General features: G+C 33.5%; 1 protein-coding gene across 1 annotated transcript in view; it reads left to right on the top strand.

Moving 5' to 3' along the window:
* GRIK4 (glutamate ionotropic receptor kainate type subunit 4) overlaps positions 1 to 27,682 on the top strand; it is a 777,161-nt gene that overhangs the window by 722,593 nt on the left and 26,886 nt on the right. Inside the window, exon 13 of the mRNA XM_053691193.1 lies at positions 2,522 to 2,631. Within this exon, the coding sequence (XP_053547168.1) occupies positions 2,522 to 2,631 (110 nt within the window). The remainder of the gene's footprint in view (positions 1 to 2,521; positions 2,632 to 27,682) is intronic.

The raw sequence follows: 27,682 nt of genomic DNA, 5'->3' as shown, positions 1-27,682 counted from the left end.
TATACATTAGCCTAATATAAATATACATACATATACATTAGCCCAATATAAATATACATACATATACATTAGCCCAATGTAAATATACATACATATACATTAGCCCAATATAAATATACATATATATACATTAGCCCAATGTAAATATACATACATATACATTAGCCCAATGTAAATATACATACATATACATTAGCCCAATATAAATATATATACATATACATTAGCCCAATATAAATATATATATAGATATACATTAGCCCAATATAAATATACATACATATACATTAGCCCAATGTAAATATACATACATATACATTAGCCCAATGTAAATATACATACATATACATTAGCCCAATATAAATATACATACATATACATTAGCCCAATGTAAATATACATACATATACATTAGCCCAATATAAATATACATACATATACATTAGCCCAATGTAAATATACATACATATACATTAGCCCAATATAAATATACATACATATACATTAGCCCAATATAAATATACATACATATACATTAGCCCAATGTAAATATACATACATATACATTAGCCCAATGTAAATATACATACATATACATTAGCCCAATATAAATATATATACATATACATTAGCCCAATATAAATATACATACATATACATTAGCCCAATATAAATATATATAGATATACATTAGCCCAATATAAATATACATACATATACATTAGCCCAATATAAATATACATACATATACATTAGCCCAATATAAATATACATACATATACATTAGCCTAATATAAATATACATACATATACATTAGCCCAATATAAATATACATACATATACATTAGCCCAATGTAAATATACATACATATACATTAGCCCAATGTAAATATACATACATATACATTAGCCCAATATAAATATACATACATATACATTAGCCCAATGTAAATATACATACATATACATTAGCCCAATGTAAATATACATACATATACATTAGCCCAATGTAAATATACATACATATACATTAGCCTAATATAAATATACATACATATACATTAGCCTAATATAAATATACATACATATACATTAGCCCAATATAAATATACATACATATACATTAGCCCAATGTAAATATACATACATATACATTAGCCCAATATAAATATACATACATATACATTAGCCCAATATAAATATACATACATATACATTAGCCCAATGTAAATATACATACATATACATTAGCCCAATGTAAATATACATACATATACATTAGCCCAATATAAATATATATACATATACATTAGCCCAATATAAATATATATATAGATATACATTAGCCCAATATAAATATACATACATATACATTAGCCCAATATAAATATATATACATATACATTAGCCCAATATAAATATACATACATATACATTAGCCTAATATAAATATACATACATATACATTAGCCCAATATAAATATACATACATATATATTAGCCCAATATAAATATACATACATATATATTAGCCCAATATAAATATACATACATATACATTAGCCCAATATAAATATACATACATATACATTAGCCCAATGTAAATATGCATACATATACATTAGCCCAATATAAATATACATACATATACATTAGCCCAATATAAATATACATACATATACATTAGTCCAATATAAATATACATACATATACATTAGCCCAATATAAATATACATACATATACATTAGCCTAATATAAATATACATACATATACATTAGCCCAATATAAATATACATACATATACATTAGTCCAATGTAAATATACATACATATACATTAGCCTAATATAAATATACATACATATACATTAGCCCAATGTAAATATACATACATATACATTAGTCCAATATAAATATACATACATATACATTAGCCTAATATAAATATACATACATATACATTAGCCCAATATAAATATACATACATATACATTAGCCTAATATAAATATACATACATATACATTAGCCCAATGTAAATATACATACATATACATTAGCCCAATGTAAATATACATACATATACATTAGTCCAATATAAATATACATACATATACATTAGCCTAATATAAATATACATACATATACATTAGCCCAATGTAAATATACATACATATACATTAGCCCAATGTAAATATACAAGCGGTGGAATTTACTTGCAGGCCCAGGCAACATCACCAGAGGCTAAGAACAACTGTTTTAGCTACAGATCTCATGTAATGTCATCACGTTTCTTACAGAACATATGGGGAGAGACCAGAGGATAAAGATAAAATACCAAATGCCCATTCCCCTCCTCAGATATGAGTCTATGTTCTGAGTGCTTTATTTTACGTTACTCACATCTTGTAATGAATAAACTATTTTGTTTTCTTCTCATAAACTGAAAGAACTTGTAATCTGGCATATTGGCAGCTAAGGGGTGTACAGTACATAATCTATTGTTTTGTTTGTTTTCCAGGGACGGAAGCCAGGTTACTTCTCCTTCCTAGATCCCTTCTCTCCTGGAGTTTGGCTATTCATGCTGCTTGCCTATTTGGCTGTCAGCTGTGTGCTGTTCCTTGTGGCTCGGTAATGTATTCCAATCTCTGTTGGCTATGTGTCACCACCTAGTGTACCGAAGATGAACTACATGCCTTGGCAAAGATAAAGACATTTGTACACTCCACCCTATATCTCTCCTGGGCTGTGGGGATTGTGCCAGCATTAAATATAACCTGTTGTGTGTGATTTAGAGCTGATTTCAGTGGCATAAAAATCTTTTAGCTGTGTCTAAATAACAATTATTGTACAGCTGTGTCTAAATAACAATTATTGTACAAAATATTGGAGGTTTTGAGTCATTGGCTCAGATTTACTGAGGGGTACTAACTTGTTGTGAGGGAGCATTGTATAACAATGTGCAATAAGTAACAGTGCTTAACTTATTTACCGTTCACAAATAAAAACAGTCACATAGACTCCTGACTCATGTAAGATCTTTATCGTCCTATAATACAATTGCAGAATAAATAGCTTATTTGGTATTTCAGTCATAAGACTGTGCCAAGCTCTTTATTTTCCTTACTGCTGTCTAAAACCCTTCCTTTTCCTCTACTCAGTTGTCAGCCATCTCTTCTCTGTCTTTTGGCTCAGATCAAGTGGAGTAAAGCAGATAGCAGCCGTATCCTGGCTATTCAGCAGTAATGAGGAGTTATCAGGAAGGGTTTTAGGAAGAAGAAAAATATGGTGCTAAAGGGAGAAGTACTATGGAGTAAAAAAGGAATTATAGTTAGAGGTTATATGAAGGAATAATGAGTTGTAAAGACATATAGTGCAATAGGAGAGTTATGGGGCAGTGTTATATAGAGTCATAGAAGGGACAGCAAAAGCTTAAAGGGACACTAAACCCAAAAATTTTCTTTCATGATTTAAGTAGAGAATACAATTTTAAACAACATTTCAATTTACTTCTATTATCTGAGTTGCTTCATTCTTTAGATATCCTTTATTGAAGAAACAGCAATGCACATGGGTGAACCAATCACACAAGGCATCTATGTGCAGCAACCAATCAGCAGCTACTGAGCCTATCTAGATATGCTTTTCAGCAAAGTATATCTAGAGAATGACGCAAATTAGATAATATAAGTAAATTATAAAGTTTTTTAAAATTGTATGCTCTTTCTAAATCATGAAAGAAAAATTTTGGGTTTCATGTCCCTTTAAATGGATGTATAGAAAGTGTTATAGGCAGTGAATATATAAAATTATGTGATACCTTAAAGGTACATGAAAGTCAAATATCTTGGTTTAGATAGAGGGGTAGCGGATGCTGCAATCTACCCCCAATGTTTCCAGATCGCCGGGAACAAAAGTTAAGAAGCAGGGGTCTTCTCTCTCCTTGGCGGCCCACAATCCCCCGCGATCAGATACAATTGGGATGATTGACACCTTTGCTAGCAGCCGATTGGCCACGAATGTGCAGGGGACGGCATTGCACAAGCATTTCTCTCTCTATATATAAATATATGATGGTACATTGGTGCAATATACAGTATATACATATTCAGAGATGTATGTGTCTCAATGGTAAAGCCCCTTGGCTGCCTCTTTTTTTATTACCTGAGACCTAGGGGGATATTTATTTACAGGGACACTTTTTAGGATACCAGAGGAGCAGCTGACAGGTGCTAGGATCCAATCAGCTACTTCAGCAACCACACTCAGGAATTTGGATCTGTTAAAGTAACTAACATTGGAAGGAATCAATTTCCTCCCTTTCACCTTGCTTTTCATCACCCATTTTTTCCATTTTTTTTGTTTTGATTGACTTATTTTTGTTCTTCACTAACATTTGTTGATCAACTTTTTGAACACTTTTTTGGATTATATTTTATATTTTATTTTTTATGTTATTGCATATTGTGTATTTTATTTTTTATGTTATTGCATATTGTGTATTTTATTTAATTATATCTTAACCTCACTGGATTAAGTAGCTAGCATTTTTATATCCATTTGCACTCACTCACTATTTGATTGTATCTATACAATTATTTTGCTACCCCCTTTTTTTGCACTGCAGTGCATTTTTCTATTTTTTGGAACACTATTTTTGTAACACTAATTTTGAACACTATTGTTTGTATTATTGTTTATTAGTTTTTTTGCTTGATGCACTTGCTACAGTTGTACTTAGGCTAATTCTGTTTTATTAGTATACACTCTTATTCTGGTGTACATCTCACACTGATCACCTGTTATTACCTCTGTTTTTATTGTAATTATCAGCTTTGGCCCTTTGAGCCGCTTCTGTAAGATATTCCTGTATTTGTAATTTTATTTATATGTGCTTTTTACATTTTTTATATATAGTCTTTTATTACTGATGCTTTTTAACATGGTTCATTAAATAATCTTCTTTTATCTCTCTGTGAGTATATTTATCCCTTGGCCTCTTGTTGGCGCTGTATTCACTTCTTACTACTTGTGCATATTTTTTGGAGGTTGGTTAGGATCTCTGTTTGGATACAGCTTGGGGATTACCTTAGCGCTTGTACACACACCCTTTTTCACCTAGGGGGATATTTATCAAAGCCTCAACTTTTTTGCATTCACCGGCATCAATACGCTCGCCTAACATCGCGGCCGCGTATCTCAATACACTATCCTTATTTATAAAAAAAAGCCACCAAAAAGACGTGCACCGAGTACGGGGTGATGAGCATCGGACTGTTGTTACCTAGCAGTCAACGATTGTTCAGCTTTTTCCCAACTTTATTTATACCCTGTCACTAAACGCTGCCACTATACTAAAATGTTTAACCCCTATCCCGCCGTTGCCCAATCCCGCTGCATCCTAAATAAACATATTAACCCCTAAACCTCTGGCCTCCAACATCACTACCACTAACTAAACCTATTAACCCCTAAACCGCCAGCCTCCCACATTGCAAAAAAATAAATTAAGCTATTAACCCCTAAACCTAACAACCCACTAACTTTAAATTAAAATTACAACATCCCTATCTTAAAATAAATTTAAACTTACCTGTAGAATTAAAATGAACTATATTAAACTATTAATTAACCTACCCTAACTATTATACTACAATTAAATTTATTTTAAGATAGGGATGTTGTAATTTTAATTTAAAGTTAGCGGGTTGTTAGGTTTAGGGGTTAATGGCTTAATTTAGTTTATGGTGATGTGGTGGGCTGACGGTTTATGGTTTAATAGGTTTAGTTAGTGGTGGTGATGTGGGAGGCCAGAGGTTTAGGGGTTAATACGTTTATTTAGTGGCGGCGATGTCAGGGAGCTGCAGAATAGGGGTTAATACATTTTATTTAGTTTGCGGCAATGTCGGGGGTGGAGGATTAGGGGTGTTTAGACTCAGGTTTATGTTAGGGTGTTAGGTGTAAACGTTACTGGTTTTTAAACATATAAATCAATGGGATATCTGGCAGCATCGAACATAAGCTTTCGCTGCTTTCAGACTCCCATTGATTTCTATGGTATCTGCGTCCTCCAGGGTGGGGGATTAAAAACCAGGTACGCTGGGCCAGAATAGCCACGAGTGTACCTGTTAACTATTTGGTAAATGGGAAAAAGTGTCAGATAGAGCCGAATGTGTATTCGTAACATCTGTAATGACATAAGCATTGATCTGCGTCAGATTGAGACCGGCGGATCATATGTTACGTCACAAATTTCAACATTTGCTGGTCTGTAGGCTTTGATAACTAGGTCGGATCAAGCGTGCAACAATTAGGCTGAGTAACTCCGGCGTATTTGCGCTTGAGGCTTTGATAAATATCCCCCCTAGTATCTTTGATCCTTTAAATCTTTAAAACAAAATTGGCTTTGCACAGGGGTGTGAAAAAGTCTTAGCAGTGAAAGGGTTAAGCATCAAATATAAAGCGTTTATTCAGCGTGCCAATTACTGATTTCTAATTCTGTGTCCAAGCTATCCCTTCAGATCGTATGAATGATCAGAAACATAAAAGCAGGAAACTTAGCAGACACATGAGGACGAATAAATAATTTGTTAAGATTCCTTTTAACTATCTGCATATATAGCGCAAAGGAAAGAAGACAAGAAGTCATGAAAGCAGAAGTTAGCGGATACTTTATATTAAAGAATGATGTTTGTTCCTTCCATAGTTTGCTTTTGAATTCACCGCTAGTTCTCTCCAAGGCTGCAGTGTCACCATCTGACACGTCACTTTGCCTAATCATATATCTTCTGCCAACCTATCATATATTTTTCATCAATCATTTATTCATTGACACTGAAATGTAAAATTTATTATATTAAGTCAAATCTCCCTACAAAATTGATAGGTTTTAATTTAATGCATTTTCTATATTATATAATAATATCGCTAAAATTATATGAAGAAACGTGCCATAGAAAGAGATCATTTGGCACAGCCAAAGGCAAAAGAAGAAATTATACGATCAATAATGGGAGAGATAGGGCACAGTTTTACAAAGTATACTGGACTAGGGTTGTCAGGTGTCCAGTATTTAACTGGACAGTCCAGTATACAGCTAGCTGGCCAGTAAAATATATGTAAAAATACTGGACACTTAAGTGATGGAGTCTGATTTGAAAACTGCTTTTTACATGTGAATGATAAACTATGGTGCTATATGTCTGGGGGTCGATCCGATAAAAATCGTCGCCCGCAAAAGCCGGCGACGCCAATATTTGCGCGGGTTTGGTATCCTATATACGGCGTAACCTAGAAGTTACGCGCGTATATTTCTGCCGTCGCCCGTAGTTTTTTGGGCTATAGGCAGGTATACCAAACCCGCGCAGCTTGGTATCCAATATGCAGCGTAAGGACTTACGTGGCGAAAATGGAGAAAACTTACTCCATTTTCACCTCGCCACTAAAAGCAGCCGTAAGAAGCCTTACGCTGACTATTGGAGCCCCGTAACTCCCTAAACTGGCAGCTAAAATAAACCTAACACCTAACGCATGTGCAATGTCTATCTCCCTGTCAACCGCGATCTTCTAAAATAAACCTAACACCTAATGCATGCGCAATGTCTATCTCCCTGTCAACCGCGATCTGCTAAAATAAACCTAACACCTAACGCATGCGCAATGTCTATCTACCTGTCAACCGCGATCCCCCCCCCCCCCCGAAATCCCTAATAAAGTTATTAACCCCTAAACCGCCGCTCCCGGACCCCGCCGCCATCTACATAAACTAACCCCCTACTGTGAGCCCCTAAAACCGCCGCCATCTACCTTATCTATCCCCTAATTAGAACCCCTTACACCGCTGTCATCTACCTTATCTATCCCCTAATCTGACCCCTTACACCGCCGCCACCTATATAAAAATTAGTAACCCCTAATCTAATCCCCCTATACCGCCACCAGCTATATTAATATTATTAACCCCTAATGTAAGCCCCTTACACCGCCGCCATCTCTATTAAAATGATTAACCCCTAATTTAATCTACCTACCCCGCCGCCAGCTATATTATCTATGTTAACCCTAAGTATATTATAGTTAATATAGGTATTACATTATATATATTAACTATATTAACCCTAATTATATTAGGGTTAATATAGTTAATATAGTTACTATAGTATTTATATTAACTATATTAACTCTATCTAACCCTAACACCCCTAACTAAATTTATATTAAATTAATCTAATTCATTTATAAACTAAAATATTCCTATTTAAATCTAAATACTTACCTATAAAATAAACCCTAAGATAGCTACAATATAATTAATAATTACATTGTAGCTATGTTAGGGTTAATATTTATTTTACAGGTAAATTATTAATTATTTTAACTAGGTATAATAGCTATTAAATAGTTATTAACTATTTAATATCTACCTAGTTAAAATAATTACCCAATTACCTGTAAAATAAATCCTAACCTAAGTTACAAATACACCTACACTATCAATAAATTAAATAAACTACAAATATCTATCTAAAAATACAATTAATTTAACTAAACTAAATTACAAAAAAAAATAAAAAAAATAAAAATAAAAAAAGATTACAAGATTTTTAAGCTAATTACACCTATTCTAAGCCCCCTAATAAAATAATAAACCCCCAAAATAAAAAAAATTCCCTGCCCTATTCTAAATTAAACAAATTTCAAAGCTCTTTACCTTACCAGCCCTTAAAAGGGCCTTTTGTGGGGCATGCCCCAAAGAATTCAGCTCTTTTGCATACAAATACAATACCCCCCCCATTACAACCCACCACCCACATACCCCTATTCTAAAACCACCCAAACCCCCCTTAAAAAAGCCTAACACTACCACCCTGAAGATCTCCCTACCTTGTCTTCACCACACCGGGCCGAACTCCTGATCCGATCCGGGCGATGTCTTCCTCCAAGCGGCAAAGAAGAATTCTTCCTCCGGCGATGTCTTCCTCCAAGCGGCAAAGAAGAATTCTTCCTCCGGCAATGTCTTCCTCCAAGCGGCAGCAAAGTCTTCATTCTTCCGGCGGCATCTTCAATCTTCTTTCTTCGCTCCGCCGCTGCGGAGCATCCACCCCGGCCGACTACTGAACTTGGAATGAGGTACCTTTAAATGACGTCATCCAAGATGGCGTCCGCCGAATTCCGATTGGCTGATAGGATTCTATCAGCCAATCGGAATTAAGTTAAAAAAATCTGATTGGCTGAGTCAATCAGCCAATCAGATTTTTTTAACTTAATTCCGATTGGCTGATAGAATCCTATCAGCCAATCGGAATTCGGCGGACGCCATCTTGGATGACGTCATTTAAAGGTACCTCATTCCAAGTTCAGTAGTCGGCCGGGATGGATGCTCCGCAGCGGCGGAGCGAAGAAAGAAGATTGAAGATGCCGCCGGAAGAATGAAGACTTTGCTGCTGCTTGGAGGAAGACATCGCCGGAGGAAGAATTCTTCTTTGCCGCTTGGAGGAAGACATCGCCGGAGGAAGAATTCTTCTTTGCCGCTTGGAGGAAGACATCGCCCGGATCGGATCAGGAGTTCGGCCCGGTGTGGTGAAGACAAGGTAGGGAGATCTTCAGGGGGGTAGTGTTAGGCTTTTTTAAGGGGGGTTTGGGTGGTTTTAGAATAGGGGTATGTGGGTGGTGGGTTGTAATGGGGGGGGGTATTGTATTTGTATGCAAAAGAGCTGAATTCTTTGGGGCATGCCCCACAAAAGGCCCTTTTAAGGGCTGGTAAGGTAAAGAGCTTTGAAATTTGTTTAATTTAGAATAGGGCAGGGAATTTTTTTTATTTTGGGGGTTTATTATTTTATTAGGGGGCTTAGAATAGGTGTAATTAGCTTAAAAATCTTGTAATCTTTTTTTATTTTTTGTAATTTAGTGTAGTTAATTTAATTGTATTTTTAGATAGATGTTTGTAGTTTATTTAATTTATTGATAGTGTAGGTGTATTTGTAACTTAGGTTAGGATTTATTTTACAGGTAATTGGGTAATTATTTTAACTAGGTAGATATTAAATAGTTAATAACTATTTAATAGCTATTATACCTAGTTAAAATAATTAACAATTTACCTGTAAAATAAATATTAACCCTAACATAGCTACAATGTAATTATTAATTATATTGTAGCTATCTTAGGGTTTATTTTATAGGTAAGTATTTAGATTTAAATAGGAATATTTTAGTTTATAAATGAATTAGATTAATTTAATATAAATTTAGTTAGGGGTGTTAGGGTTAGATAGAGTTAATATAGTTAATATAAATACTATAGTAACTATATTAACTATATTAACCCTAATATAATTAGGGTTAATATAGTTAATATATATAATGTAATACCTATATTAACTATAATATACTTAGGGTTAACATAGATAATATAGCTGGCGGCGGGGTAGGTAGATTAAATTAGGGGTTAATCATTTTAATAGAGATGGCGGCGGTGTAAGGGGCTTACATTGGGGGTTAATAATTTTAATATAGATGGCGGCGGTGTTAGGGGCTCACTTTAGGGGGTTATAGATATAATATAGCTGGCGACGGGGTACGGGAGCGGCGGTTTAGGGGTTAATAACTTTATTAGGTTGCGGCGGTTTAGGGGTTAATAACTTTATTAGGTTGCGGCGGGGTACGGGAGCGGCGGTTTAGGGGTTAATAGCTTTTTTATTGTTAGGATAGTGAGGGGGGATAGCGGATAGAGGATTAGACGTGTCGGGCTATGTTAGGGAGGCGTGTTAGACAGTGCAGGTGTTTTAGACTTTAGTCAGGTTTTATAGGCGCCGGCAGTTTCTAATGTGCCGCAAGTCACTGGCGACGCCAGAAATTTGTACTTACGCAGATTTCTGGACATCGCTGGTTTGTCAGACTTACGGCACGTTAGCATCTGACGGCGCCGTATATGGGATAGCTCGAGTTGCGAGCTGAAACTGCGGGCGACGCCGGTTCCCTCGCTTGCGCCGCAAACTGCGATCTATATCGGATCGCGCCCCTGATCTGAGGTTTGTTGTGAGCATATAATTAAGAGAGTAAATAATAAATATAAAATAAACTCACAATAAAAAATATATAAAATAAATGTAATATAGTGCAAACAATTCAGTGTAAAATGTAAAGGGTATGTCAGTCCAAAATAATGAAGTAGCTCAGTCAGTTGTTCCTCAATATAAAAAGGAAAACAGAATATAGTGTAATACTGCATATACTGTGATATTTCTAACCCAGAAAGAAATATTACTCATCTTTGCAGTATTACCCTATATTCTGTTTTCCTTTCATATTGAGGAACATCTGAAAGCACAGATTGAGTAACTTCACTTGGATTGTCATATCCCTTATTTTTATATTGCTCTAATTGAAGGCACTGAGTTACTTCATTATTTTAGACGCACATATTCTATACTTTTTGCACTGATTTATTTTTGCACTTTATCCCATATAATTAAGAGAGGCTGTTGGTAATGAGGTTTGATTATGGTTAACCAAGCTGTATTTCACAATCACCCACTTGTACAGTCATTTTTGTAGGATAGCAGGTATCCCTATATTGGATCGAGAAGTGTGCAAAATCATTGCTGAAAAATGCAAGGGTAATTGCACGTAAATAAAAGAAGAATCATCTAAAAAGTTACGACACAGAAATAAAATGTGTCATAAAATTATAGATCAAGAAGGGGGAGATCTAATATGTATAAAGTTGTGCTTATATAGTGGAACCAGAGAAGTTAGAAAGGATTTAAATAGTTAAAAATGAATTTGTGCTGCAGAATAATATTTTTACCCTGGAGCATGTCAAGATAGTTTTTGTTTTTGGAGTCTTGTACGTTTGATTGAATTAACCAACAATGTTCTCTCAGCCCCCGCTAGCATCAAATAGATTATGGTAACAGGGATCCTGAATATGCAAGATCCAAGTACAAATATTTTATGGAATAATGATGAGCCAGTAATTGGCTGTCATGGAAGACATCTTTTTACCACTGGGCCTTTATTTCATTGATAGGAATTTTAATATGCTAATGTATTGCATGTTGAGGCATTTAGAGTTGAAAACCTTGGCAAATACCTTCCAATAAGGCTCAAAATGCTAATGAGGAAATACGGACAGCTCATTATTTTATATATTTTCTTTCTCATTTTATGAACATCCCAATGAGTGTTAGAGTCATCTTGAAACTAGCTATAAACTTTCTTCTTTTTTCCCATTGTGGGCCAGATTACAAGTGGAGCGGTAGTTTGCTCGCATTCAAGCGTTAAAACTGGTAGAATTATTATTTTGAGTTTGTAGATTCTCAGTTGTATTACAAGTTGAAATTAAGTAGTCTGCGCTCTCATGTTCGTAACGGTGATTGTAACAAATAGACTTTGAGAAGTTGCAAGCGTAAAATCGCATTCCCCCATAGACTTCAGTGGAGCAGAAAAAATGTAAAAAAACATGATTGTGGTTATTTAAAAGCGCAACATAAGAAGATAATATTGCATATTTCATAATGCAATGTTCTGCACGTAGCAGGATATCCTCTATTTATTCTTAGATATTTCTATGTATATCTGACGGATTTTTGTGCAAATATTTTCTATTCCTATATATAGATGATTATATAGGAAAGATAAATACATACAATATATAGGAATATCTATTTAAAAATACATAGACTATAATCTGCTATGTGCAGAACATAGGAATGTGACATATTTACAGTAAATACACAGTGTAACACTTTATTAAATATGAATATTGAATAAATATTATCTTTCATGTTTTCATCTACTTGACTGCAAAGGGCTCCAATGCATATGTATGTATGTGTTTATAGTCTGTAAATACATAAATACACATATAAATACATATGTACAAATACATAGAGATATACTCTATATACAAACATAGACATATTTAGACATGTATATGTATGTATGTGTTTATAGTCTGTAAATACATAAATACACATATAAATACATATGTACACATACATAGACATATACTGTATATACAAACATAAACATATTTAGACATGTATATGTATGTATGTGTTTATAGTCTGTAAATACATAAATACATATGTACACATACATAGACATATACTGTATATACAAACATAGACATATTTAGACATGTATATGTATGTATGTGTTTATAGTCTGTAAATACATAAATACACATATAAATACATATGCACACATACATAGACATATACTGTATATACAAACATAGACATATTTAGACATGTATATGTATGTATGTGTTTATAGTCTGTAAATACATAAATACACATATAAATACATATGTACACATACATAGACATATACTGTATATACAAACATAGACATATTTAGACATGTATATGTATGTATGTGTTTATAGTCTGTAAATACATAAATACATATGTACACATACATAGACATATACTGTATATACAAACATAGAAATATTTAGACATGTATATGTATGTATGTGTTTATAGTCTGTAAATACATAAATACACATATAAATACATATGTACACATACATAGACATATACTGTATATACAAAAATAGACATATTTAGACATGTATATGTATGTATGTGTTTATAGTCTGTAAATACATAAATACATATGTACACATACATAGACATATACTGTATATACAAACATAGACATATTTAGACATGTACATGTATGCATGTGTTATAGTCTGCAAATACATAAATACACATATAAATACATATGTACACATACATAGACATATACTGTATATACAAACATAGACATATTTAGACATGTATATGTATGTATGTGTTTATAGTCTGTAAATACATAAATACACATATAAATACATATGTACACATATATAGACATATACTGTATATACAAACATAGACATATTTACACATGTATATGTATGTATGTGTTTATAGTCTGTAAATACATAAATACACATATAAATACATATGTACACATATATAGACATATACTGTATATACAAACATAGACATATTTAGACATGTATATGTATGTATGTGTTTATAGTCTGTAAATACATAAATACACATATAAATACATATGTACACATACATAGACATATACTGTATATACAAAAATAGACATATTTAGACATGTATATTTATGTATGTGTTTATAGTCTGTAAATACATAAATACACATATAAATACATATGTACACATATATAGACATATACTGTATATACAAACATAGACATATTTAGACATGTACATGTATGCATGTGTTATAGTCTGTAAATATATAAATACACATATAAATACATATGTACACATATATAGACATATACTGTATATACAAAAATAGACATATTTAGACATGTATATGTATGTATGTGTTTATAGTCTGTAAATACATAAATACATATGTACACATACATAGACATATACTGTATATACAAACATAGACATATTTAGACATGTACATGTATGCATGTGTTATAGTCTGCAAATACATAAATACACATATAAATACATATGTACACATACATAGACATATACTGTATATACAAACATAGACATATTTAGACATGTATATGTATGTATGTGTTTATAGTCTGTAAATACATAAATACACATATAAATACATATGTACACATATATAGACATATACTGTATATACAAACATAGACATATTTACACATGTATATGTATGTATGTGTTTATAGTCTGTAAATACAAAAATACACATATAAATACATATGTACACATATATAGACATATACTGTATATACAAACATAGACATATTTACACATGTATATGTATGTATGTGTTTATAGTCTGTAAATACATAAATACACATATAAATACATATGTACACATATATAGACATATACTGTATATACAAAAATAGACATATTTACACATGTATATGTATGTATGTGTTTATAGTCTGTAAATACATAAATACACATATAAATACATATGTACACATATATAGACATATAATGTATATACAAACATAGACATATTTACACATGTATATGTATGTATGTGTTTATAGTCTGTAAATACATAAATACACATATAAATACATATGTACACATATATAGACATATACTGTATATACAAACATAGACATATTTAGACATGTATATGTATGTATGTGTTTATAGTCTGTAAATACATAAATACACATATAAATACATATGTACACATATATAGACATATAATGTATATACAAACATAGACATATTTAGACATGTATATGTATGTATGTGTTTATAGTCTGTAAATACATAAATACACATATAAATACATATGTACACATATATAGACATATAATGTATATACAAACATAGACATATTTACACATGTATATGTATGTATGTGTTTATAGTCTGTAAATACATAAATACACATATAAATACATATGTACACATATATAGACATATACTGTATATACAAACATAGACATATTTAGACATGTATATGTATGTATGTGTTTATAGTCTGTAAATACATAAATACACATATAAATACATATGTACACATATATAGACATATACTGTATATACAAACATAGACATATTTACACATGTATATGTATGTATGTGTTTATAGTCTGTAAATACATAAATACACATATAAATACATATGTACACATATATAGACATATACTGTATATACAAACATAGACATATTTACACATGTATATGTATGTATGTGTTTATAGTCTGTAAATACATAAATACACATATAAATACATATGTACACATATATAGACATATACTGTATATACAAACATAGACATATTTACACATGTATATGTATGTATCTCTATGTTAAAGCCCTTTGCAGTCTTTTTTTAAAAAACACCTGAGACCTCGTATCTTGGAGCCCTTATAACTTTTTAATGCAGTATTATTTTTAATATTTTATTAGACATTGTCATTATGAGTGCAGCTGTACTTTTACGTGTATTTTTTATGTGTTTTGTGACACTTTTTTTGATGTTGAGCGTAACAGTTAACGCATTTGCATTTACTTTCAACTTGTAATACGGGTGGAATTTAACTTGCGCAGAGCCGTGAAGACCCGATACCACTCTTGAGCAAACAATAGCACTCCACTCATAAACTAGCCTTTTATGCTCCAATTGAAGAGTAAATTGAGGTGGCACCATGACACATATTAGTAAAAACCGTTGCTATTAGAAATGCCTGCATTACATTTCAGTATAAGATACAAGGGCAGCTTTTTAAGTCAAGTCCATTAGATGAGTCATTTATTTAACACAATGAGATATTATTTTTAGGACTAAATAATAGTTGTACAAATAGTTTTTTAATCTTATTGTATCCAGCAAAGAAGCTCTAGATATTCATTTGGCTCAACAATTCACAGGAACTTTCAGTGTAACACAAACTATAAAATGGAAAACTAAAAAGAATTTGCAGATAAATACTCCTGATATACCAATAAAATGAAATGTTTGTTTCATCCACAGTTTAATACAGGTCTAACTAAACTACTAATTAATATAAACGTATATAAATATGCTAATTATTAAATAAATACATCTTTTCATCAGTTAACGAGGTTTAGCAGAGACATAGCTGACATAGAAATAAAACTTTATCAATTCTGACAGAGAATGCCATTTAAAAAAAAAAATCCAATTTACATCTACTTGCATTATCTTGGTATCCTTTGTTGAAACTTAGAGTCTTTCCATGAGAGCATACTGAGGTAGGCTTAGAATATATACACTGGGCTAGATTCATAGATGATAAAGAAACAATGAGGCTAATGTAAGCGCTGAATTAAAATATAAGACTGCACTTAAACCTGTATGTCCTTGTTATACATCACATTTGTATGTTCAAACAGTATGGGGCCTATTTATTATGGTGCGCGCAGACACGATCTGATATAGCGGATCATGTCCGCTGCACATCGATAAATGCCGACAGCGTATGCTTGTGAACTGCTGGTGCAAAGCCGCCCCTTGCAGATTCATGGCCAATCGGCCGCCAGCAGGGGGTGTCAATCAACCTGATCGTATTCGATCGGGTTGATTTCTGACGATTGCTGTTCGCCGCATCTTTAGACCGCTGCTTTATAACTTCTGTTTCTGGCGAGCCTGAAGGCTCGTCAGAAACACGGGACATCAAGCTCTGTACGGAGCTTGATAAATATGCCTCTATGGGTTAGATTATAAGTGGGCCACAAAACATCACTTTCGCAAAGTTATATTTGTGCTCCACTTATTAATACCATCGTATGCAATTGTGCACTGGGATTACAGGTTAGCCGCAATGTGAAAGGGTTTGCATTGCATGGATGCATTGCGCTAATGAGAGCGTGCTTTCATAGGCTCTAGTGGGAGCCTCGTTCTCATGCTGTGAGACACGGCATGAGAACCTATCGCAGCGAAGGGGGTAAGTCGCACACCCATGGGCAGCAAATGTTAAATATATATGTATATATACACATACTAACAGATAAACATATATGTATACACATACTAACAGATAAATATATAGGTATATACACATACTAACAGATAAATATAAATGTATACACATACTAACAGATAAATATATATGTATATACACATACTAACAGATAAATATATATGTATACACATACTAACAGATAAATATATATGTATACACATACTAACAGATAAATATATATGTATATACACATACTAACAGATAAATATATATGTATATACACATACTAACAGATAAATATATATGTATACACATACTAACAGATAAATATATATGTATACACATACTAACAGATAAATATATATGTATATACACATACTAACAGATAAATATATATGTATACTCATACTAACAGATAAATATATATGTATATACACATAACATACTAACAGATAAATATATATGTATACACATACTAACAGATAAATATATATGTATACACATACTAACAGATAAATATATATGTATATACACATAACATACTAACAGATAAATATATATGTATATACACATAACATACTAACAGATAAATATATATGTATACACATACTAACAGATAAATATATATGTATACATATACTAACAGATAAATATATATGTATATACATACTAACAGATAAATATATAGGTATATACACATACTAACAGATAAATATATATGTATACACATACTAACAGATAAATATATATGTATATACATACTAACAGATAAATATATATGTATACACATACTAACAGATAAACATATATGTATATATACATACTAACAGATAAATATATATGTATACACATACTAACAGATAAATATATAGGTATATACACATACTAACAGATAAATATATATGTATACACATACTAACAGATAAATATATATGTATATACATACTAACAGATAAATATATATGTATACACATACTAACAGATAAACATATATGTATATATACACATACTAACAGATAAATATATATGTATACACATACTAACAGATAAATATATATGCATACACATACTAACAGATAAATATATATGTATACACATACTAACAGATAAATATATATGTATACACATACTAACAGATAAATATATAGGTATATACACATACTAACAGATAAATATATATGTATATACACATACTAACAGATAAATATATATGTATACACATACTAACAGATAAATATATATGTATACACATACTAACAGATAAATATATAGGTATATACACATATTAACACATAAATTTATATGTATATACACATACTAACAGATAAATATATATGTATACACATACTAACAGATAAATATATATGTATACACATACTAACAGATAAATATATATGTATACACATGCTAACAGATAAATATATAGGTATATACACATACTAACAGATAAATATATATGTATATACACATACTAACAGATAAATATATATGTATATACACATACTAACAGATAAATATATAGGTATATACACATACTAACACATAAATATATATGTATATACACATACTAACAGATAAATATATATGTATACACATAGTAACAGATAAATATATATGTATATACACATACTAACAGATAAATATAAATGTATATACACATACTAACAGATAAATATATATGTATATACACATACTAACAGATAAATATATATGTATATACACATACTAACAGATAAATATATATGTATATACACATAGTAACACATAAATATATATGTATATACACATAGTAACACATAAATATATATGTATATACACATACTAACAGATAAATATATATGTATATACACGTACTAACAGATAAATATATATGTATATATACATACTAACAGATAAATATATATATGTATACACATACTAACAGATAAATATATAGGTATATACACATACTAACAGATAAATATATATGTATACACATACTAACAGATAAATATATATGTATACACATACTAACAGATAAATATATATGTATACACATACTAACAGATAAATATATATGTATATACATACTAACAGATAAATATATATGTATACACATACTAACAGATAAATATATATGTATACACATACTAACAGATAAATATATAGGTATATACACATACTAACAGATAAATATATATTTATATACACATACTAACAGATAAATATATATGTATACACATACTAACAGATAAATATATATGTATACACATACTAACAGATAAATATATAGGTATATACACATACTAACACATAAATATATATGTATATACACATACTAACAGATAAATATATATGTATACACATACTAACAGATAAATATATATGTATACACATACTAACAGATAAATATATATGTATACACATACTAACAGATAAATATATAGGTATATACACATACTAACAGATAAATATATATGTATATACACATAGTAACACATAAATATATATGTATATACACATAGTAACACATAAATATATATGTATATACACATAGTAACACATAACTATATATGTATATACACATACTAACACATAAATATATATGTATATACACATAGTAACACATACATATATATGTATATACACATAGTAACACATAAATATATATGTATATACACATAGTAACACATAAATATATATGTATATACACACACTAACACATAAATATATATGTATATACACATACTAACAGATAAATATATATGTATATACACATACTAACAGATAAATATATAGGTATATACACATACTAACACATAAATATATATGTATATACACATACTAACAGATAAATATATATGTATACACATACTAACAGATAAATATATATGTATATACACATACTAACAGATAAATATATATGTATATACACATACTAACAGATAAATATATATGTATATACACATACTAACGGATAAATATATATGTATATACACATACTAACAGATAAATATATATGTATACACATACTAACAGATAAATATATATGTATATACACGTACTAACAGATAAATATATATGTATACACATACTAACACATAAATATATATGTATACACATACTAACACATAAATATATATGTATATACACATACTAACACATAAATATATATGTATATACACATACTAACACATAAATATATATATGTATATACACATACTAACACATAAATATATATGTATATACACATACTAACACATAAATATATATGTATATACACATAATAACACATAAATATATATGTATATACACATACTAACAGATAAATATATATGTATATACACATAATAACACATAAATATATATGTATATACACATAATAACATAAATATATATGTATATACACATAATAACACATAAATATATATGTATATACACATAATAACACATAAATATATATGTATATACACATACTAACAGATAAATATATATGTATATACACATAATAACACATAAATATATATGTATATACACATAGTAACATAAATATATATGTATATACACATAATAACACATAAATATATATGTATATACACATAATAACGCATAAATATATATGTATATACACATAGTAACACACAAATATATATATGTATATACACATAGTAATACATAAATATATATGTATATACACATAGTAACACATAAATATATATGTATATACACATAGTAACACATAAATATATATGTATATACACATAATAACACATAAATATATATGTATATACACATACTAACAGATAAATATATATGTATATACACATACTAACAGATAAATATATATGTATACACATACTAACACATAAATATATATGTATATACACATACTAACAGATAAATATATATGTATATACACATACTAACAGATAAATATATATGTATATACACATACTAACAGATAAATATATATGTATACACATACTAACACATAAATATATATGTATATACACATACTAACAGATAAATATATATGTATATACACATACTAACAGATAAATATATATGTATATACACATACTAACAGATAAATATATATATGTATACACATACTAACACATAAATATATATGTATATACATACTAACACATAAATATATATATATGTATACACATACTAACAGATAAACATATATGTAAATAAGCATATACATATATATTTACAGGGAACACACAAATCCCCATAGACCGCAATGTAAAGGCCCATTTCTGTGCTGTCTTTTTTTGGGGGGGTTTCTAACACCCCACTGTTACGGTACCAACAGTGTACCAAGGTTAATATCAGATGAACAATGTCCTGCATAGGGAATCAGCAATTCACAACCCAGCCAGTTTTCAGGTTTAAAACAGAATGACATTTATTAAAAGGCTATGCCTAGTATTTATGCAGGTCTGCCCCCCCCCCCCCCCCCCAGATGGGGGTTGAAAGGCTGTTGTACATTACATGGAGGGAACAAGCCCTTTGACATGATACAATAGAATTATATTACTTAAACACTTCAACCACAAGACACTCTTGGCCCTTCTTATCACTTAGGCGTTTTCTCTCTGGAGGTGATCAAACAATAGAATGCTTAGCACTAATTAGATTATAGCTGGAGCCAGCAACTCTGTCTTTAGAAATTAGTTTCTTAGCTAAACACAATTAACTCCTTCAGTCCTGACAGAAGGGTCTGTCACATATCTCCCCCCTTGTGGAACACTCCGGCAGACCCGGCTTGACCCTTTGGCGGGTCAACCTGGGGATGACCGGACTAGGAGGTGGTAGGCATGTCAGTTTGCCAGGACAATCCATCTGTATTCCCGTTATGAGAGAGAATTCCTGTCCATACAAAGAAGGGTTCAACTTCCTCAGTGCCCAGACTAGGGCTAAACAGTCCTTCAAAATCCCATCAGCTTCTTTACGAGTTTTCTGTACCTGCTCTTTATAGGTATCCACAATCCCTTCATACTGACATAGGGTGCCCTTGAGTTGCTGCACCTCACTATGAGCCAGCGTCAGCTTCTCCTCAAGTGTCGCTAAGTTTGTCTTTAATGTTTCATGTCCCACTCTCAAGCTGGTGTTTTCTGCAGTCTGTCGGTGCAGCTTGTCTAGCAGAGATTCACGTTCTAAACGTGCTTTTTCCTCTGCGCTCCTCTTCTCCTTCATCAGCGCATTGTAACGGGACTTCCACATATCAATAGTGGATAGAGATTTACTGAGCTCAGCGTCCTGGGGCTTAGCAGCTGGGGGGTCAGTCTCTGCTGCACGGATCTGAGCATGGGTAGTCACAGGGTTAACATCAGCGTGACCCATGGGAGCATAGGCAGAAACAAGGGGAGCCAAGTCATTTCCAAGAAGAACATCAGCAGGTAAGTCCTTCTTGACCCCCACATTCACAGGTCTAGCGCCCACTCCCCAATCCAAATGTACCCTGGCAACAGGTAGGCTGAACACATCGCCCCCTGCTACCCTCACAGCCACAGTGTCTCCAGTGTACTGTTTCTCAGACACCAAGTTCTTTTGAAGCAAGGTCATGGTAGCACCAGTATCCCGTAGACCACTGACCTTCTTCCCATTCACTTTAACCAGTTGCCGGTTATTCCGGTGGGCAGCTTGCGCAAGGTCTGTCTCATGTAGGATGCTCCAGCATTCTTGCGCCTCTATGTAGCGGGCCGCAGGCTGAGAGTTACGTGGGATTCCGCCGGCGGGTCTTCTCCAGGACTGTGCTTGGTTCGCTGCATTTAGGGGACACTCTGGTCTTTTGTGCCCTAGTTGCTTACATCCAAAGCACCAAATAGGCTGTGAGTATCCCCGTGAATTGAACCGGGCTCTCTGAGGGTAGTTCGTGGCCGGAGGCCGTGTGGTATAGCGGTGCGCCGGGGGTTGGTAACTGGCAGCTGCTGGGGTGACTGGGGGTCTGTACTCCACTCTAGCAGGGGGCTTAGTGGTAGCAGTGTGCAGTTTGCGGGCATCCATATACTCATCTGCCAGGCGAGCAGCTTCATGCAGGGTGGAGGGTTTACGGTCCCGAACCCACTCTCTAACTCCTGCTGATAACTTGTCAAAGCAATGTTCCAACAGGAATAGCTGCAGCACCTCTTCCCCAGATACGGCTTGGCACCCCGCTATCCAGTGAGCTGCTGTGCGGTGCACCTTACATGCCCACTCAACGTAGGAATCACCAGCTAATTTAACAGTGTCTCTGAACCGCCTCCGGTATGCCTCCGGTGTAACCGCATACCTGGAGAGCAGAGCCTCTTTCACAGTATTATAATCCCCAACCTCCTCATCTGGAATGGCCCAAAAAGCCTCACTGGCCCGGCCGGATAATTTTCCGGATAATATCGTGACCCAGTCCTCTGCGGGTACCTTGTGTAGTGCACATTGCCTCTCAAAATCCGCAAGGAACCCATCAATCTCTCCTTCTGTTTCCAGGAAGTTTTTAAAAGCTGCAAAATTTACTTTTCTCTTTTCCACTTGGGCTGCTGCAGCGCTGCTTTGGCGAAGTAGGTTGGCCTCCACAGCTGCTATGACCCGGTCGATAATTTCCGCAGATGGGTTGGGGCCATAATATGCCAGTCTTATTTTAACCGCCCGATCAAAGCTTGCTTCTTCAGGGGTTCTGTCTGATATGCTGGGCCCATTGGTTCCTTCTGTCCCTGGTACTCTTTCCATCTTAGTCAGTATTGTAATAATCCCCCTCTTCCTGAGGTTACTGGCTTGTGTAGTTGCTCTTCTGGGCGATAAGGTTCATTCCGTCGCTTGCCACCAATTGTTACGGTACCAACAGTGTACCAAGGGTTAATACCAGATGAACAATGTCCTGCATAGGGAATCAGCAATTCACAACCCAGCCAGTTTTCAGGTTTAAAACAGTATGTCCTTTATTAAAAGCTATGCCTAGTATTTATGCAGGTCTGACCCCCCCCCCCCCCCCCAGATGGGGGTTGAAAGGCTGTTGTACATTACATGGAGGGAACAAGCCCTTTGACATGATACAATAGAATTATATTACTTAAACACTTCAACCACAAGACACTCTTGGCCCTTCTTATCACTTAGGCGTTTTCTCTCTGGAGGTGATCAAACAATAGAATGCTTAGCACTAATTAGATTATAGCTGGAGCCAGCAACTCTGTCTTTAGAAATTAGTTTCTTAGCTAAACACAATTAACTCCTTCAGTCCTGACAGAAGGGTCTGTCACACCCACATTTTTAAAAACAAAAAGACTGTTAAATTTGGGGCCAGTTTGAGAACATTTATGGCTAGATTTAGAGTTTTGTTGGTAACGACAGGCGTACCTAACGCTGGCTTTTTTTCTCCCGCACCTTTTAAATACTGCTGGTATTTAGAGTTCACAGAAGGGCTGCGTTTGGCTCCAAAAAGGGAGCGTATACCAGATTTAACGCCACTGCAACTCTCAATACCAGCGGTGCTTATGGACGCGGCCAGCTTCAAAAACGTGCTCGTGCACGATTCCCCCATAGGAAACAATGGGGCTGTTTGAGCTGAAAAAAAACCTAACACCTGCAAAAAAGCAGCGTTCAGCTCCTAACGCAGCCCCATTGTTTCCTATGGGGAAACACTACCTAAGTCTGCACCTAACACCCTAACATGTACCCCGAGTCTAAACACCCCTAACCTTACACTTATTAACCTCTAATCTGCCGCCCCCGCTATCGCTGACCCCTGCATATTATTATTAACCCCTAATCTGCCACTCCGGACACCGCCGCAACCTACGTTATCCCTATGTACCCCTAATCTGCTGCCCCTAACACCGCCGACCCCTATTTTATATTTATTAACCCCTAATCTGCCGACCCCGCTATCGCTGACCCCTGCATATTATTATTAACCCCTAATCTGCCGCTCCGTACACTGCTGCAACCTACATTATACCTATGTAGCCCTAATCTGCTGCCCCTAACACCGCCGACCCCTATATTATATTTATTAACCCCTAATCTGCCACCCCCAACGTCGCCTCCACCTGCCTACAATAATTAACCCCTAATCTGCCGACCGGACCTCACCGCTACTATAATAAATGTATTAACCCCTAAAGCTAAGTCTAACCCTAACACTAACACCCCCCTAAGTTAAATATAATTTAAATCTAACGAAATAAATTAACTCTTATTAAATAAATTAATCCTATTTAAAGCTAAATACTTACCTTTAAAATAAACCCTAATATAGCTACAATATAAATTATAATTATATTGTAGCTATTTTAGAATTTATATTTATTTTACAGGCAACTTTATATTTATTTTAACCAGGTACAATAGCTATTAAATAGTTAATAACAATTTAATAGCTACCTAGTTAAAATAATTACAAAATTACCTGTAAAATAAATCCTAACCTAAGTTACAATTAAACCTAACACTACACTATCAATAAATTAATTAAATAAAATACCTACAATTATCTACAATTAAACCTAACACTACACTATCAATAAATTAATTAAAAACAATACCTACAAATAAATACAATTAAATAAACTAACTAAAGTACAAAAAAGAAAAAAAGAACTAAGTTACAAAAAATAAAAAAATATTTACATACATTAGAAAAATATTACAACAATTTTAAACTAATTACATCTACTCTAAGCCCCCTAATAAAATAACAAAGACCCCCAAAATAAAAAAATGCCCTACCCTATTCTAAAATTAAAATAGAAAAGCTCTTTTACCTTACCAGCCCTGAAAAGGGCCTTTTGCAGGGCATGCCCCAAAGAATTCAGCTCTTTTGCCTGTAAAAAAAAAAAACATACAATACCCCCCCAACATTACAACCCACCACCCACATACCCCTAATCTAACCCAAACCCCCCTTAAATAAACCTAACACTAAGCCCCTAAAGATCTCCCTACCTTGTCTTCACCACACCGGGTTCACCGATCGGTCCAGAAGAGCCTCTGAAGTCTTCATCCAAGCCCAAGGGGGGGGCTGTAGATGTCCATGATCCGGCTGAAGTCTCGATCCAAGCGGGAGCTGAAGAGGTCCATGATCCGGCTGAAGTCTTCATTCAAGCGGGAGCTGAAGAGGTCCATGATCCGACTGAAGTCTTCATCCAAGCGGGAGCTGAAGAGGTCCATGATCCGGCTGAAGTCTTCTATCAAGCGGCATCTTCAATCTTCTTTCTTCCGGATCCATGTTCATCCCGCTGATGCGGAACATCCATCTTCACCGACGACTTCCCGACGAATGACGGTTCCTTTAAGGGACGTCATCCAAGATGGCGTTCCTCGAATTCCGATTAGCTGATGGAATTCTATCAGCCAATCGGAATTAAGGTAGGAAAATTCTGATTGGCTGATGGAATCAGCCAATCAGATTCAAGTTCAATCCGATTGGCTGATCCAATCAGCCAATCAGATTGAGCTCGCATTCTATTGGCTGTTCCGATCAGCCAATAGAATGTGAGCTCAATCTGATTGGCTGATCCAATCAGCCAATCGGATTGAACTTGAATCTGATTGGCTGATTTCATCAGCCAATCAGAATTTTCCTACCTTAATTCCGATTGGCTGATAGAATCCTATCAGCCAATTGGAATTCGAGGGACGCCATCTTGGATGACGTCCCTTAAAGGAACCGTCATTCGTCTGGAAGTCGTCGGTGTAGATGGATGTTCCGTGTCGGCGGGATGAACATGGATCCGGAAAAAAGAAGATTGAAGATGCCGCTTGATAGAAGACTTCAGCCGGATCATGGACCTCTTCAGCTCCCGCTTGGATGAAGACTTCAGTCAGATCATGGACCTCTTCAGCTCCCGCTTGGATGAAGACTTCAGTCGGATCATGGACCTCTTCAGCTCCCGCTTGGATGAAGACTTCAGCCGGATCATGGACATCTTCAGCCGCCCGCTTGGGCTTGGATCAAGACATCGGAGCTTGGACCAATCGCTGATACCCGGTGTGGTGAAGATAAGGTAGGAAGATCTTCAGGGGCTTAGTGTTAGGTTTATTTAAGGGGGTTTGGGTTAGATTAGGGGTATGTGGGTGGTGGGTTGTAATGTTGGGGGGGGGTATTGTATGTTTTTTTTTTACAGGCAAAAGAGCTGAATTCTTTGGGGCATGCCCCGCAAAAGGCCCTTTTCAGGGCTGGTAAGGTAAAAGAGCTTTTCTATTTTCATTTTAGAATAGGGTAGGTCATTTTTTTATTTTGGGGGTCTTTGTTATTTTATTAGGGGGCTTAGAGTAGGTTTAAT

The sequence above is a fragment of the Bombina bombina genome, chromosome 8 (assembly GCF_027579735.1).
Source record: "Bombina bombina isolate aBomBom1 chromosome 8, aBomBom1.pri, whole genome shotgun sequence".
NCBI lineage: Eukaryota > Metazoa > Chordata > Amphibia > Anura > Bombinatoridae > Bombina > Bombina bombina.
The sequence above is the reverse complement of the archived record's forward strand: the minus strand, read 5'-3'. Positions and strand labels throughout refer to the sequence as shown.